Source organism: Pongo abelii, chromosome 12 (assembly GCF_028885655.2).
Source record: "Pongo abelii isolate AG06213 chromosome 12, NHGRI_mPonAbe1-v2.0_pri, whole genome shotgun sequence".
NCBI classification, from domain to species: domain Eukaryota; kingdom Metazoa; phylum Chordata; class Mammalia; order Primates; family Hominidae; genus Pongo; species Pongo abelii.
Window position 1 is genome coordinate 42,832,473 of NC_071997.2, and position 17,688 is coordinate 42,850,160.

General features: G+C 45.5%; 1 protein-coding gene across 3 annotated transcripts; it reads left to right on the top strand.

Moving 5' to 3' along the window:
* The first annotated feature begins 4,488 nt into the window (after positions 1–4,488).
* IL37 (interleukin 37) lies at positions 4,489–16,832 on the top strand. Of its 3 annotated transcripts, XM_054547940.2 has the most exons (6): positions 4,489–9,198; positions 10,916–11,046; positions 11,744–11,806; positions 15,084–15,203; positions 15,591–15,733; positions 16,514–16,832. In XM_054547940.2, exons 2-6 carry the CDS (start codon positions 10,965–10,967, stop codon positions 16,760–16,762), a joined length of 657 nt encoding a protein of 218 aa, XP_054403915.1. In that variant the 5' UTR covers positions 4,489–9,198; positions 10,916–10,964; the 3' UTR covers positions 16,763–16,832. The 3 variants fall into 3 exon arrangements, with proteins under 3 accessions (XP_054403915.1, XP_003775916.3, XP_024098346.2); XM_003775868.5 differs by having other exon boundaries at positions 4,489–11,046; XM_024242578.3 differs by lacking the exons at positions 4,489–9,198; positions 10,916–11,046; positions 11,744–11,806 and adding an exon at positions 11,824–13,210.
* The last annotated feature ends 856 nt before the right edge of the window (positions 16,833–17,688 follow it).

Below are 17,688 nucleotides of genomic sequence, written 5' to 3' on the forward strand. Positions count from 1 at the left end.
TGTTCATGTCCTTCGCCCACTTTTTGATGGGGTTGTTTGTTTTTTTCTTGTAAATTTGTTGGAGTTCATTGTAGATTCTGGATATTAGCCCTTTGTCAGATGAGTAGGTTGCGAAAATGTTCTCCCATTTTGTAGGTTGCCTGTTCACTCTGATGGTAGTTTCCTTTGCTGTGCAGAAGCTCTTGAGTTTAATTAGATCCCATTTGTCAATTTTGGCTTTTGTTGCCATTGCTTTTGGTGTTTTAGACATGAAGTCCTTGCCCATGCCTATGTCCTGAATGGTAATGCCTAGGTTTTCTTCTAGGGTTTTTATGGTTTTAGGTCTAACATTTAAGTCTTTAATCCATCTTGAATTGATTTTTGTATAAGGTGTAAGGAAGGGATCCAGTTTCAGCTTTCTACATATGGCTAGCCAGTTTTCCCAGCACCATTTATTAAATAGGGAATCCTTTCCCCATTTCTTGTTTTTGTCAGGTTTGTCAAAGATCAGATAGTTGTAGATATGTGGCATTATTTCTGACGGCTCTGTTCTGTTCCATTGATCTATATCTCTGTTTTGGTACCAGTACCATGCTGTTTTGGTTACTGTAGCCTTGTAGTATAGTTTGAAGTCAGGTAGTGTGATGCCTCCAGCTTTGTTCTTTTGGCTTAGGATTGACTTGGCGATGCGGGCTCTTTTTTGGTTCCATATGAACTTTAAAGTAGTTTTTTCCAATTCTGTGAAGAAAGTCATTGGTAGCTTGATGGGGATGGCATTGAATCTGTAAATTACCTTGGGCAGTATGGCCATTTTCATGATATTGATTCTTCCTACCCATGAGCATGGAATGTTCTTCCATTTGTTTGTATCCTCTTTTATTTCCTTGAGCAGTGGTTTGTAGTTCTCCTTGAAGAGGTCTTTCACATCCCTTGTAAGTTGGATTCCTAGGTATTTTATTCTCTTTGAAGCAATTGTGAATGGGAGTTCACTCATGATTTGGCTCTCTGTTTGTCTGTTATTGATGTATAAGAATGCTTGTGATTTTTGCACATTGATTTTGTATCCTGAGACTTTGCTGAAGTTGCTTATCAGCTTAAGGAGATTTTGGGCTGAGACAATGGGGTTTTCTAGATATACTATCATGTCATCTGCAAACAAGGACAATTTGACTTCCTCTTTTCCTAATTGAATACCCTTGATTTCCTTCTCCTGCCTCATTGCCCTGGCCAGAACTTCCAACACTATGTTGAATAGAAGTGGCGAGAGAGGGCATCCCTGTCTTGTGCCAGTTTTCAAAGGGAATGCTTCCAGTTTTTGCCCATTCAGTACGATATTGGCTGTGGGTTTGTCATAAATAGCTCTTATTATTTTGAGATACGTCCCATCAATTCCTAATTTATTGAGAGTTTTTAGCATGAAGGGTTGTTGAATTTTGTCAAAGGCCTTTTCTGCATCTATTGAGATAATCATGTGGTTTTTGTCTTTGGTTCTGTTTATATGCTGGATTACATTTATTGATTTGCGTATATTGAACCAGCCTTGCATCCCAGGGATGAAGCCCACTTGATCATGGTGGATAAGCTTTTTGATGTGCTGCTGGATTCTGTTTGCCAGTATCTTATTGAGGATTTTTGCATCAATGTTCATCAAGGATATTGGTCTAAAATTCTCTTTTTTTGTTGTGTCTCTGCCAGGCTTTGGTATCAGGATGATGCTGGCCTCATAAAATGAGTTAGGGAGGATTCCCTCTTTTTCTATTGATTGGAATAGTTTCAGAAGGAATGGTACCAGCTCCTCCTTGTACCTCTGGTAGAATTCGGCTGTGAACCCATCTGGTCCTGGACTTTTTTTGGTTGGTAGGCTATTGATTATTGCCACAATTTTCATTTATAGCACTAAATGCCCACAAGAGAAAGCAGGAAAGATCCAAAATTGACACCCTAACATCACAATTAAAAGAACTAGAAAAGCAAGAGCAAACACATTCAAAAGCTAGCAGAAGGCAAGAAATAACTAAAATCAGAGCAGAACTGAAGGAAATAGAGACACAAAAAACCCTTCAAAAAATAAATGAATCCAGGAGCTGGTTTTTTGAAAGGATCAACAAAATTGATAGACCGCTAGCAAGATTAATAAAGAAAAAAAGAGAGAAGAATCAAATAGATGCAATAAAAAATGATAAAGGGGATATCACCACCGATCCCACGGAAATACAAACTGCCATCAGAGAATATTACAAACACCTCTATGCAAATAAACTAGAAAATCTAGAAGAAATGGATAAATTCCTCAACACATACACCCTCCCAAGACTAAACCAGGAAGAAGTTGAATCTCTGAATAGACCAAATTTATTTTTTTTGAGACGGAGTCTCACGCTCTGTCCCCCAGGCTGGAGTGCAGTGGCGCGATCTCGGCTCACTGAAAGCTCCACCTCCCGGGTTCACGCCATTCTCCCGCCTCAGCCTCCCGAGTAGCTGCGACTACAGGTGCCCGCCACTATGCCCGGTTAATTTTTTTTGTATTTTTAGTAGAGACGGGATTTCACTGTGTTATCCAGGGTGGTCTTAATCTCCTGACCTTGTGATCTGCCTGCCTCGGCCTCCCAAAGTGCTGGGATTACAGGCGTGAGCACTTCGCCCAGCCTTGGGTGCAAATTTGAGCTTTCTCACTCATTAGTGTAAGACATACAGCTAATTTCTAAATCTTCCAAACCTCAGATTTTTCATCCATGAAGTGAGGATTATTATAGAGCTCACTAATAACATGGCTTCAAAAATATATAATGCCAAAATTGAGATAAAAAAATAAATCTATATTACATGGGAGATCTTAATGTACCTCTTATATTGTTGATAGAATAAGATGATCAAAAAAATAAAAAGAGAGCAGTAAGGAGAGCAAGCATTTAATCAATAGGACCAATACATTTTAATCAATAGGATCCTCATGAATATATACAGAATACCAAACCTAACAACTGCAGAAAACACGCCAAACATTTAGGTACAGACATTGTGGGAAAATACAATCTTGAAACGAGTGGACTGACATTCAGAAGATGTTAATAAGAGCACTAATGATGGGGATTGCAACCATGTCTTTACTGACTTCCAGAAGCTTCTTACAGTAAACATGAAATCACATAATTTCTTCCACTTTCCTACTGTTTCTTGTTCTGGGCTGTGTCCTGCTTACTGTCTAATATCTTGGCCCCTTAAAAGTTGCTAATCTTCCAAACCTCATTCCTGTGACTGGGCCCCTGGTCTTTGTTCATGGGCCTTGCAGATACTGACTGTACACTTATCTGGAGCATCCACTGACTGTACACTTATCTGGAGCATCCAGTGCCTACCACCTGACCCAGATTCCTCATTGCGCTCCTCCCTCCTCCACCTAATGGGATTTGCTCATACCTGTGTGGGACCCCTCCCATTTTCCCCAACTGAATACTTATCAAGACAATGCATTGCCATACTCCTTTGGACTCTGCTCTGGGCATCAGACTGAATGTTTCCATTGAGCATCTGCAGCTGGATCAGTTTCCCCAGCACCACCCAACCCCTTGAGCATGGTTAGTCCTAAAGCAGAGAATTAGCCTTTCTATCCCTGCTGCTATACATACTGGGACAAATAATAAGAAATGACAGCATCTTATGATAATGCAGGCTGCAGGAGGCAGGAGGCAGGAATCAAATTCGTGCTTATCAAATAGTGCTCCAATTCTTCGAATATTGGACTATAGAATATGTCATGGATCTATGCTCAGGTGAGTTCCCTATTACTCACTCCACTGAGGCCAGATTGTGGGATTAGCTGTCCAAGAGGGAGTTTCAGTCTCACAGCATAGGGTCATTCTGAGAATTACTGGCCCACACTTGTGTGGAGACCTCCAGAGAACAGAATCTGGGTTGGTGCCAGGTACTTCCAGGAGGAGAGAAGTGGCAGGAGGTGACACACTCGTCCTCAGGATGCCCAGCCCCACAGTCAGAGGGGAAGGGGCAAGCCACGTGCATGAAGATCCTCTCCCCAGTATGTGCCAATCACAGGGCTTCCTAGCTTTTGGGCCAAGGAAACAATGCAGGAAGCAAAAAAGGACAATTTTCTCCTCCCTTTGCATGAAGACTGAGCAGTTTTACCAGATTCCCAGGGAAACACTCTTCCACTCTGGGTTGAATGTGAGTGAGAGACATTCAGCTAGAACACTAGAAAAACTGTTTCCTGAGCCACTCGCCTTTAGCTCTATAAGTGTTGGATTTGTCCTTCGTCTTTGTCACAGTAGAGACTGCTGACAGCATCAGAACGTGGGCTCTGGAATTAGACAGATATGGGTACAAATCTGAGCTCTCTCACTTATTAGTGCGGGACGTAGAGCAACTTTTAAAATCCTTCCAAACCTCAGACTTCTCATGCATGATGTGAGGATTGTAATAGGGCCCACCTAATAGGGATTTTTGAGAAGTAAAAAAGTTATTCAAAGAACAGCATTTAGCAAGATGCCTGACCATTGAGAAAATAACAAATTGTTTATTATTGTTGTTATTATTAAACATCTTTCCTGCACCTTCTGACTGGGGGCATCATATCATCAGAAATACCTAGGATGGGATGGATTCCTGCATCGGCTGAGCCAAGGGTGCAATAATGGAGGAGTGAAGAAGGAAGAAATTGAGGCAGAAATCCCCAGGAGCCCAGCATGGTACAAGGCTGAGCTAGTGCTGCAGAGCCTCCTTGGAACAACCACAGAGCTTGCATCTGGCCCTGGAGGAACCTCTTCCAGCTGGCAGGACCAGTCACAACAGTGGCCAGAGGATTTCCCAGGGCGTGGGCTCCTAGGAGTTCATTTGGACCAGGCCTTCCTGGAGAGGGGTTATAACAGGGATCCTTCCCTACTGGAAGGTGATTTACCCCTCGGTGAGAAGCTCAGGCATTTGTTTGATGGAAGGTGGAAGGCCCTGTGCTGGGCCAGTGACTGTCAGGGATGGGCGGGTGGCTGGAAAATAGCAAATAAGACAATATGATAACACAGTTCACCACCACACTATGTGAAGCTATAATGTGGGTATCTGTGATAGACAATTCCAATGTAGAGAATAATTCTAAGGTGTCATTCTCCCCCCAAGCCATAAGCACACGGCCTCTGCCTGGGTTTCTCACTGTAGAATATCCTTCTGGTCTCCTCATGCCCAGAGAGTGGGAAGGACTCCTCCTGTAACACCGGCTTTCCTGTCATCTCCTCCCTGCAGTCCTCCTCAGCCCCCTCTGCACAGGGAGGTTTCCTCCCTGCTGCTGCAGCGCTTTGTACTTGTTAGTGGTACCTGCACACAGGTATTGGTGTCCTTGTCTCACCCCCCTACATCACTGTAAGCTCCCCAGGAGCAGGCTTCCTGTTTGACTCACCTGTGATCCTCCACCTCCCACCCTGTAGTGCCTCAAGCATTGAGGACAATCACTGGCTGCCCCTTAACCCAGAAATGCTGCTGAGACAGGAGGCCATGGCCCAAGCTCCTGGAATGGGGTATTACTACGTCAGCACAAAGGCCTTTGCACAAATGAAGGCTTTAAAAATGCAGTCCTAGTCAGGTGGAGGAGGGCTTATAGGATTCCCAGGAATCTGGATCATTCTCTTGAGAGTTTTCCCTCGTCTCTGTTAAAACTCACATCCTACGGCCCAAATAACAACAACAAAAAATGGATGTAAATTCTTGAAATAACTTGTGGATGGGGGAACAAGGCCTACCTCCCAGAGCTGCCAGAAGCTTCAGGTGAGGGTCCCAAATGCCAAAATGTCTGGTATCAGAGAGGATGGCCAGTGGCCTGGGGACACATGCCCTTTGCTGTGTCACTCAAGGAGCAGCAGCCTCAGCCCCGCACAGTGACCAGGACCCCGGCTTCCCACGCTGGGCAGGAGCTGGTGTCTGATGAAGGGAATGCCTGGCAGCACGTGCTGTCTGTCTCCTCGTGTCAGCTTACCTGGCTTTGCTGCGAAGAGGCCACTTGAATTTCTTTAAAGGTGGAATCTCTCAGTGGGGTCTAATCTGTTCAGAAATATCAAAAGAGTATCCTTGGGAATGACTGGAATTCCAGAGTCATCTGGTAATCCTCATAAAACAACTCCTGGATGTCTCTCAGCACATCTGCCACCTTGAACGCAGAAGGCTGGTTCAAATGGAGGAGCATCGCTGTACTGCACCTTTTTGTTTTTTTTTGGCCTAAAGTGCAAAAGGGGATACCTTTCATGTAAATAAATCAACTGCAAATCTCTAGTCATGCTGAGCCCTGTCCCGTGCTGTGGATACAAAGGAACCAAAGGCCTTTCTCCCCACCCAACATACACATAACACACACACAAAATCATAAAAACATACATACCCCCAACACATACAACACACAACACACACACAAAATATATGCACAAAACACACACCAAACATGCCCACAAACCTGTGTCCACAGATAGATCCTGCTGGTGGGTTTGTGGTCTCACTGACTTCAAGAATGAAGCCGTGGACCTTCACAGTGAGTGTTACAGCTCTTAAAGATGGCATGGACCCAAAGAGTGAGCAGTAGCAAGGTTTATTGTGAAGAGCAAAAGGACAAAGCTTCCACAACCCAGAAGGGGACCCCAGCAGGGCTGCTGCTGCTGGCTGGGGTGGCCAGCTTTTACTTCCTTATTGGCCCCTCCCATGTTCTGTTTCCATCCTATCAGAGTGCCCTTTTTTGAATCCTCCCTGTGATTGGCTACTTTTAGAATCCTGCTGATTGGTGCATTTTACAGAGTGCTGATTGGTGCATTTTACAATCCCCTTGTAAGACAGAAAATTTCCTGATTGGTGTGTTTTACAATCCTCTTGTAAGACAGAAAAGTTCCCCAAGTCCCCACTGGACCCAGGAAGTTCACCTGGCCTCACCTTTCAACTCCATACATGGCATGAAAATACATATGTACAAAACATACAACAAAGTATACATGCATCTCCCCAAATATACACATACCACAGAAACATACACACAGGAACTCAGCTACCTGTCAAAAGTCTGCGTGGTGATTACCTCTGCAGTGAGTAGTTAGAAAAGTGAATTTGTTTTTCAATAAATTGGAGTCCTTAAAAATCGTCGTAAGATAGAAAATTTTAAAAAGAATGTAAAATAAAATATGTATGTCCTTTGGCCTAGCATTTACACATGTAGGAATTTATCCTAGTGGAGTAATCAATGATATATGCAAAGATTTGGACAAGCATATTAAGCACAGAATTATGTATGCATATGTGTGTATATATATATATATATCTCATAATAGTGTAAAAGTGAAAATAACTCAAATGTTCAAAATTGAGGATTGGTTAAACTATGATCTGTCCATATGTGACATACAAGTTAGCTGCCCCTTATTCTTTCGAGCTTCAACCTCCTACAAACAAACAGTGTCCCTTGTATATCAGTATTGGTACAGATAATCGAACTTATTGAGGTTTTATATGGGGCAATAAAGGCAAGAGTTTATGAATACTCCATACTACACTATGTAGCACCCCCTATTAAAGACAAACTCTTCTCTCTCATTTCCCTTCCTTTCCGGAACCACTTGGGTGAATCTCTACAAGTCTCTATTGCAACTACCTCAACATGGCACCCTCCCTGCATCTCCATCTTCTCTGTCCTGAGAGCAATGGCCTGCTGCCCCCACACTCACATCCTCATTTATTCCAGAAGTCAGCACCACAGAAGTGCCTACAGTTACCTGAACCACCTTCTTAGAAGATAAGTTAGTGTTTGTTTTGACTTTTTAAAATTTTTACTTCCTCTTTTCCTTCACAATCTCATCCCATCCCAAGAGGTTTATCAAGAAGTTCTCTAAAGATATGTGTCTCCTTATTGGGAACTTAACAGACAAATCAGGGATTTTTATTCTAGCCATCAAGGGGATAACATTTTTCCAGGTCTTTAGACAAATAATGGAATACCTTGCAGTAATTAGATATACTATTGTAGAAAAGTATTGATGAAATGGAACGATGTTTGAGATATCATATTGAGTAGAAAAGGCAAGATACATTAAGTAGGAAATGTATCTTACAAAATAATTTGTCAGACACACTCCTATATTTGTATGTTATATAAATGTGTATGTGAAGAAAGGCTAGAGGATGAGACCACAGTCTTCAGTGAAGTTTAAGAGATGAGGCTGCAGCATGCTCATTCCAGTAATTAAGGATGTGATCTTGGGTAAATTGTACATCCTCTCTAAGCTGCGCTATCTTTTGTCTGTAAAACAGGAAGGATGGTATTTACCCCCAGGGTCATCAAAGGATTTGGTTGGAGAAAAATAAATAAATGGGCTGAGCCCAGACCTGGCACGGTGAGAGCACAGTTGTTGACTATTGTGCTGGCCTGTTGTTCCTGTGTTATTGACATGCTGCTGGTGGTGGTCCAGAAGCTATTACCTTAATTGGTTATGTGGATTTCCCCTCATACTGACCAGCTGTGTGTGGTGTTGTAAAACATAGCCATACACAGTAACTGGCAAGGGCAAATGTGATGGAAAAATGCAAGGAAGTGCAGGTAAATAGCTAATGGGCTGTAGAAGGAAGCTAGTCATTGGAGGGCTTGATCAAGGAAGGTCCCTTTGCATGTCATCTTTGAAGAAGAGGGGACATAGAAGAGGTGTAGTGCATCCCGGAGTGTACCTGGAAGGGGACATGAAAAGAGGACATTTTTCTCTGGGACATGGGGACTCCACTTGCATGAACTCTGGAATTGGGGCAAAGAACCATCATGAGAATAAGGGCTTCCTTGAACTTCCCAGGCTCATTGGCTGATCTAAATCCTGTGTCCCCTCTTTCCTTCACTCTCCTCTGTTTTCTATACCTGTATTATTGGACTGGACTGGAAGCCACCTGATCTATCACAAGTGCCTTGAATTGTGTTGAATGGGTGTGGCACAGTCCTTAGCAGAGTGGCACTACCCCCACAGGAATTTGTTTATACCCTTGGCATGGAAAATAGCAGGAAATGAGTGATGACTGATAACTGAGGATGCTATTTATTATTGGCTAAAGGAATACTGTGTTGTATTTGCATAGCCACTCACAAACTGTTGATTACAAATGAGTACCAGACCTAACTCCTTCAGGTAAAGGATCCTGAGAACTGAAGGTAAACAGAGCTCCAGGAGTCCAAGACAGAGCCACAGACCATGAGGATCCCTGGCCCAGGTAGGTGGTCCTCCTGCACTGGCTTTCAAGGCCAACAGGCATGGATGGGGAAGTAGAGTAGCATCTGGCCATCTAGACCCTTGCTTTTTATCCCCACTGGAAGCACATCTGAATTTATAAATATGATCTCTGAGACCTGCCCAGAACACCTTGCTCTCAGCCCCAGTAGCAGCCGGCTCTCTCCCAGGAAGGCTTCCACTAACAAGTAGGGCATTGCTGGAGGGCCAGGCAGACACTAGCTTAGGAAACCCGCAAACCCTGGAAATGCTAGTCCCTTCTCTGAAGGCTCAGAAGACTGACTTTAGAGTCCAGAAAATATTGGTCCTTGGGAACAGATTTTGAGTGCAAAGAGATGGACTTCAGATGGCCATATGCACTGCTTCTTTAGGGAATTCTGTGAAAGCTCCCTGCATTTATCTTAATACAGGCAGCAGATTTCATGAGTACCCCCGAGGGATGGCCCCAGGTCCTCCAGCCTGTGAGCATCCTTCTCTCCTTCAGCAGCACCACAGTATCTTTATATGTCTTTGGATACCTACATTTCTGCCAGACGTCTCTTGCTCTGATGTTCTGGCTGCCAAATTCTCTGTCAAGTGCCTCTAATTTTTTGTGTCCTTTGATTTACCCCAACATGACAAAGGCAGTTGTGCTTCATGTATTCAGGGATACTGCCAAACCACAAACAGGTTAAAATCAAATAGCAGATATCCCTGTTCTTAAAGACCCATCAGCTCTACCCACCTGCTCCTGCTCACTGTCCTTATTATTGAGTCCTGAAGCCCTTCCTTGTCATTTTTATTTTTTGCATGAACAATTTAGTTCCCTTTGTCTCACTCCTAAACCTTTCTCAAAGGATTGGATTTGTATACAAACTGCCTATCTCTGCAGTCTTAGAAGTGATATGATTCTGAACAAGTCACTTAACTTTAGTTTTTTATCTGTGAGATGGGAATACCAATTTTTGCTCCACTTCTGTCCTATGTTGGCCTGGGCTGATGTTGTCGAAAGCTCTTGGTCAACTGAGATAGGGTGTGCAGAATTTATATACATGAATATATCTCCTCCAACCCCTCCAAATGAAGCAAGTCACGTGAGTCAATCCTACCCTAAGATATTAGGGATTGAGCCTCCTGGGACATTTGGTGGCTTAGGTTTTCATGAAAAGAGGTTGCAGAGCAACTGCTTTTTGTTAGGCAAAGATTAGGCTACTACAGAGACTCAGCAAACTTTTATAGAAGGTGTCAGATGATAAGTATTTTAGGCTTTGCTTGTCAGATGATTTCTCAACTAGTTAACCATGCTGTTGTAGCCTCAAAGCAGCCAGAGACAATATGTAAACAAGAGCATGGCTGTGTTTCAATAAAACTTTATTTAAAAAAACAGTCAGGGACCAGATTTGGCCAAAGGCCATAGTGTGCCAGCCCCAAGACTAGAGCAATGCACTTTTAACTTTTTTATTTTATTTTTGTAAAATGCCAAGATCCACAAAAATGCTGTTGCACCCCGTGTGTTAGCACTGTGACTCAAGGTTTGGGAAATTCTGCTTTGAAGGCGTGATAGACAGGAGAGCATGGTCTGGCCCCTTGGTGCCTTTCTGGTTGCAGTGAGCATTTCTAACTACAGAGCAAGGCCAGTGGTCTGTTCAGCACTAAGGACATCCAGCAAGGTGTCCTTGGGTGAGAAGATGCCATAACTGGTCCCCTTTCTATCTCCTTAGGTCTTGGACTTCATTCCATTTTCTGTTGAGTAATAACTCAACGTTGAAAATGTCCTTTGTGGGGGAGAACTCAGGAGTGAAAATGGGCTCTGAAGACTGGGAAAAAGATGAACCCCAGTGCTGCTTAGAAGGTAAGGTTCTTGTAGAAATCTACCTCAGGGCCAAAGTGTAATTCCTAGAGCAGGACTTTGCTAGGTGCTGTGCACAGACCCAGTTGTTTCCTGCTGACTTGCACAGTAAGTGAGCTTTCAAATTTCCCTGGACAAATAACTAGACAAGAGAAATTCTGGAAGGGAAAAGGAAGCTTTGCTTTAGTGTCCAAGCACATCAGGTGGTAGATAAAAGTATCGTCCTCACCTACAGATTTGGGGCTTTAGCATCCTGTTTGCCAACTGGATGGTTGCATATCCTTCAAAATGCACCTCTTCCCTCCCAACCTTCCCAAGTGGAAGAGAAGCCTCCGATGAGAAGCGACTCTCTAAGGCTGGGTTGAAAAAATGACCCAGGCACAGGGCATCTGAGTATTCCATGAGGAACACATTTGGGTGTTGCCCATGGGGGACGATAGGAGGAGGCTTTTGACCCAAATGATTGTCTACTGAGGTGTGAAGGGAGAGGCCTATAACATGCCAGAGGCCAAACCCATGAGCCAGTTCATCTCTATTCTATGTTTTTGAAGAGGGAAGCTATGATTTAGTGTCATTACTATCATGCTGCTCTAGTGTTTCTCAGTACATACACAGAAGAGGGAATTAAATGGTCCTTGATACCCCTAAATCCTTGGAAAATCCTAATTGCATATGCTAACCTCACTGCGTCTGACTGCAGACCTGGCTGGAAGCCCCCTGGAACCAGGCCCAAGCCTCCCCGCCATGAATTTTGTTCGCACAAGTAAGGCCTCGGGGTGAGGTGACGGGGGTGGCTGAGGTGAGAGGGTGGGGATGTGGGATGGAGCCATTGGGCCCTCTTAGAGGGCGGGAGAATTGTACACTGGGGACACCTAAGGGTGCTGGATGGGGCTGAAGTCTTTCCTTTGTGGAAGCAAATCCCATTAGGAGATAACTCTGGGAAAGATGAGCCCGGGGAGGGGCAGGTGATGCTCACCTGCTAAGAGGCACATGGCAAGGAAGAGTTTGTGCCTGGGAAACTTCCAGGTGCCTCTTCTGACCATAGTCAAGAGACTGGAGACACAGACCTCCTCCCAGCACTGAGGACAAACAGCCATGTGGCCAGTGGGGGTGCAGGGACACCCACACCACTAAGGGCTCAGGGTGGTGCCTTCAAAGCCTGAACCTTCCTCTCATGCTGCCATTTGAACACCACAACACCCTAACAGGAAACTGTTAACATTACCACTGTTCAGGTGTGGAAACCGAGACAGACAGTGGAGATTCCCTGCCCTAGGTGATACAGGTACTAAGTGACAGATGTGGAAATTTAAAGATACTATAACGCCTGTCTGCCTGACTCAGGCTTAAGGCTCCCATCACCTCCTCTTCTCAGGACAGAGTCAGGAGACCTCAGCCTGAGCCCCAGCTCTAGTGCAGGTTAATGTGTGAATACTGAGCCTCACTGGTAAAATGGCAGAGAGGACCAAATGGGACCAGGTGTGTAAGGGTGCCTGGCACAGCAGGGGGAGGCTGCTGTCACTGCTCCACCGTTGCTGATGCAGTTACCTTTGATGTTTTAGTTTTGTTGTAGTTACACCATTGCTGGCTTTGGATCTGCACTGTGTCCACTCCAGGTGGAAGCAAGCACACAAGCCTCTCTGTCGGGCCTGTCCTGACTTCTCCTTGTCAGGGCTGGGATCTCCTTCAAATCTGGGGGAAGTGGTTCTCCAAGCCTGGTCCTCAAACGTCAGCAGCATCAGCTTCTAGAAGTGTTAGGAATACAGATTCCCAGGCCCCACCACAGACCTCCTGCATCAGAAACTCAGGGGGCTGAGGCTCTAGGGGCTGCTTTAACAAGCCTTCCAGGTTATTGTGATGCACCTTGAAAGTCTGAGAGCTACTGCCCTACAGAAAGTTACTAGTGCCCTAAAGCTAGCGCTGGCACTGATGTTACTGCTGCTGTGGAGTACACATTCCCTATAGAAAACAACTGCCAGCACCTTAAGACCACTCACACCTTCAGAGTGGCCTTGAGAAAGATTTGGGGTCAAGGATGATGAGCGAGAACACCACTTAAGAGGATAGTGAACTAGTCTGCATGTGAGACGCTGAGGTCCTATGTCAGGCTGTGATAGGAGGGAAACAGAAACAAAAGGAAAGAACAGCTTTAAGAAGCACTTAAGAGGTACAAAGTAAAATGATGGTGCTAGAAAAGTAGCTTCTTAAAAATAGCATTTTCCAGTCTCACCCTGGACTAACTGAATGAGAATCTCAGGAGTGTGAGGCCCAGCTATCCATGGTCTTAAAATGCCACCCACCAGGTGATTCCCAGTGTGCACCAGGGTTGAGAGTCACAGCCTTAGGCCATGCCACTCAAAGGGTGTCTTCAGACCAGCAGCACCCACAGCTCTAGGAGTGCATCAGAAAGACAGAGCCTTGGCACCACCCATACCTACCGAACCATAGTTTGCAGGTGATTTCTTGCACATTAAAGTGTGGGAAATGGAAAGGCTTAGAGTTCAGCTAGCTCAGTGACTCTCAGTCAACCTGTACCCACTCCATGTACTCAGACTGTCTGGGATGGGCCCAGAAAAGCTCCTGAGGAGATTCTGATGTAAGGCAGGGCTGAGAACCATGGTTCTCTTCTGACCCCATATCATAGGAGAGTTACTTAGGATCTTGCCTGGGGCCAGTCATCTCTTCCATAGACACTGAGAGTGTCCACGATGCTTGGGGCACTACAGGGTGGGAGGTAGAGGATCACAGGTGAGTCAGATAGGAAGCCTGCTCCTGGGGAGCTTACAGTGCTATAGGGCAGTGAGACAAGGATGCCAATACCTGTGTGCAGGTACCACTGACGAGTGCAGAGTGCTGCAGCACCAGAGAGGAAGCTACTCTGTGCAGAGGGGGGCTGAGGAGGGCTGCAGAGAGGAGGTGGCAGGAAAGCCGGTGTTACAGGAGGAGTCCTCCCCACTCTTTGGGCATGAGGAGACCAGGAGGACATTCTACAGTGAGAAACCCAGGCAGAGGCCGTGTGCTTATGGCATGGGAAGAGAATGACACCTTAGAATTATTCTCTACATTAGAATTGCCTATCACAGATACCCATATTATAGCTTCACATAGTGCGGTGATTACCCTGTTTTCATATTGTCACATTTGCCATTTTCCAGCCACCCACCCATTCTTGACAGTCACTGGCCCAGCCTGGGGGCCCCTGCCCTTTATCAAACAAGTGCCCGAGCTTTTTGCAGAGGTGAGGGTCACCTGTCCAATCAGAGGCCAGGAGGGAAAGCTCCCTTTTAAGACCCTACTCTAGGCAGGCCTGGCCCAAGTGAGTTGCTAGGAGCCCACGCCCTAAGAACCCTCTGAACACGGTTGTGGCTTGTCCTGCTGCTAGAAGTTGTTCCTCCAGGGCCAGGTGCAAGATTTGTGGCTTTTCAAAGGAGCCACTAAAGCTCCAGCTCAGCCTTGCACCATGCTGGGCTCCTGGGGGCTTCCTGCCTCCATCCCTCCCAACTCTTCCATCACGGCTCCCTTAGCCTGGCCAGTGCAGGGATCTGTCCCACTCTAGGCACTGCTGATGGAATGATGCCTCCAGTCAGAGGGTGCAAAAAAGAGAGTTAAGAAAAACAATGATTATAAAAAGTCCTTTTTATATGCCAGACATTTTCTTTGCTCAGGCTAAGTGCTACTTATTTGAGTAAGCATTTTAGTTCTCATAACTCCTCTCTCAAGTAGGTGCTGCTATTACTTTCATTTCACAGATGTGGACACTGAGGTTTGGAGAGATTTAGTAACTTGTCCTCTGTCCTACAGCAGAGCTGGGATTTGAATCTATCTGTCCAAATCTGGAACCCATTTGCTTGCACAGAATGCTTAATTGCTTGTCCCAGCAAGATAGAAAGCCTGGGAGTGGAAGAAATATTCAGTGGTTGTGATGTCTAAACCCACAGGCAGGGTGGAGAGCTAGGGCTGGGGCCCTTGGATGTGGGGAAGAAAGGGCTGAGTCTTCCATTTTCAATGTGAAGTGTTGATATCTGGTGATATTGATCTAGGTCCAAAGGTGAAGAACTTAAACCCGAAGAAATTCAGCATTCATGACCAGGATCACAAAGTACTGGTCCTGGACTCTGGGAATCTCATAGCAGTTCCAGATAAAAACTACATATGCCCAGGTGACTCTTAGTTTTGGCTGTGTTTTCTGTCTCCACCCAGCAGGGGTAAGGCCTCCCGCTAGGTGGGCTCAACTCCATGCTATACCATGCCCCATCTCCAGCAGGTGGTGGAAGCAGGGAGGAGAGGCCCCAGGGACTAGGGCATCAGATGAAGGGTCTCTAGCAATGACCAGATCTGAAAGGAGTCTTTCTGGAAGGGCAGGAAAAAAAGAAGGAGGCAGACACTTAGATTGGAATAAGAGGAGGCTTAAACTGGTGTGATGGAGGGAGAAGTGGACCACAGAGTCAAGGGGAGAGGGACTGCGCATCAGGCCTGAAACCCCAGCAGACAGGAGAGACCTTTCCCTGCTCTCAGAACCCACACATGTCCTGACTGTCTTTTTCCAGAGATCTTCTTTGCATTAGCCTCATCCTTGAGCTCAGCCTCTGTGGAGAAAGGAAGTCCGATTCTCTTGGGGGTCTCTGAAGGGGAGTTTTGTCTCTACTGTGACAAGGATAAAGGACAAAGTCATCCATCCCTTCAGTTGAAGGTGAGGGTTCTAGCTCAATTTCCTGTGCCTTTGGCTACCCCAAAGTAAAAGGCCAAGATCCTCAATGCCTCTCGCTTTCCTGCAAATTCTTATCTTGGCTAATATAACAGGGACATCCACCTTTCTGGAAGCACCACACAGAAGAGCCCCATACCTTCTTCTCTGGTTCCTTGCCCCTTCTAGGGAAGGAGGAGAGACTCCTCACAGTAGGGAGACAACAAGGAGCTGAGCACCCGTTCTTCTCTCCTGGGCTCACTGGTCCTGGCCCTGGGCGGGCGGCACTCCCCTCCTGCTGTGGCCCTCCATGTGGCAAGCAACACAATTGGGCCAGGACCCTGGCATGCTGCTGCAGGGTAGGAGGGTGTGAGGGAGCACTCGGAGGGCAGTGTGTCTGCCCTGCAAATTTAATCCTGGATGGAGCATCCTTTCACTTGAGGGGAGAAATCTTAGGAAGCTCAATTAGATACAGATCTAAGCCATATTCTCTAATGTTAGAAACCACAGAGCTGAGATTTTGGTATCCATCTGACTCTTACATCTCTCTCTCTCTCTCTCAATTTATTTTTAATTTGGGAGAGAAGAAGGCCTGGAAAAGAGGGCATGATTGCTTATCATCCCTTAAATACCAGTACCAAGGCTGACACGTCATCTTCCCCAAGGACCATCTGCCTTCTCTCTTTTCCTCCTCTACTGTGTAAAGGCCTGGAGGATGAGCACATGTGCTGTGTTTTCCTCCCTCTCAAAGCCTGTGCTATCTAATTAATCCCTTTTACCTCACAGAAGAAGAAACTGATGAAGCTGGCTGCCGAAAAGGAATCAGCACGCCGGCCGTTCATCTTTTATAGGGCTCAGGTGGGCTCCCGGAACATGCTGGAGTCGGCGGCTCACCCCGGATGGTTCATCTGCACCTCCTGCAATTGTAATGAGCCCGTTGGAGTGACAGATAAATGTGAGAACAGGAAACACGTTGAATTTTCATTTCAACCAGTTTGCAAAGTTGAAGTGAGCCCCAGTGAGGTCAGTGATTAGGAAACTGCCCCATCGAATGCCTTCCTTGCTAATTTGAACTAGTTGTATAAAAACAGAAAACCTGCTCACTAACCTTTCTGTCAGTGGGTTTCATTTCTCATTCATACTTTAAGGATTTGTGTTTTTAGGATATAGCAAGAAGCTTGTTTAATTACAAAGTTCTGGGTTGGAAAGAGACTGGCTTCTGCTTGTGTACTGCTACTCTGAACCATCAGACATCCATGTGTGTGTCATGTGCTATGATGTGGCCAGTCTGAGTGCAATACTTGCAGCGGGAAGGAGCATCTGGGTGCATGCTGTGCCCTAGAATTAGTCTTTCCTACTGGGGTTTGGTAGATTCTGAGGGCATTGATCGTGGGGCAGAAGTGGCTGAGTCTGTGTCTAGGGTACAGTGTGTGAGAAAGAAATGTAACAGCAAGTCATGATCCAGCCAAGTGATAATGGAAAAGGGGTAGTTGGGTCCCAGATAAGGAGCAGGGTGACTTGACCTGTGAGAAGGGCACAGAGACAAGGAATCTGGGTCAGATGATAGCCAGGAGACCAGGTGAGGAGCCAGGTACTGTCTGGGAGGCTTGTCAACAAGGGCATGGTCCTATCACTAAGCAGGGCTCAGATCCTCATAATGGGGGAGCAGAAGGCTGGCTGAACAGAAATCAGGGCCTGGAAACAGAGTGAGGGGGTGGAGACAGGAGACTGAGGCTTGGAAATTAGTTTATTAGTTTTAGCTCTTCAGTTACAAGCAATAATAATGGCTTCTAGCTTATTTAAGCAAAAAGAATACTACAAAAAGAGCTTTCTAGAAGGATATTGGGTATATTCATTTCTTACTGCTGCTGTAACAAATTACCACCAACTTAGTGGTTTAAACAATGCAATGTATTATCTTGCAGTTATGGAGGTCAGTCTGGAATGTGTCTCACTGGGCC

Bases quoted from the DNA above. Each gene is read 5' to 3' on its own strand.
- IL37 (XM_003775868.5), top strand. From the start codon at position 10,965: ATGTCCTTTGTGGGGGAGAACTCAGGAGTGAAAATGGGCTCTGAAGAC. The intron at 11,047-11,743 runs GTAAGGTTCTTG...GTCTGACTGCAG, and splicing joins ACCCCAGTGCTGCTTAGAAG to ACCTGGCTGGAAGCCCCCTG. The intron at 15,734-16,513 runs GTGAGGGTTCTA...TTTACCTCACAG, and splicing joins ATCCATCCCTTCAGTTGAAG to AAGAAGAAACTGATGAAGCT.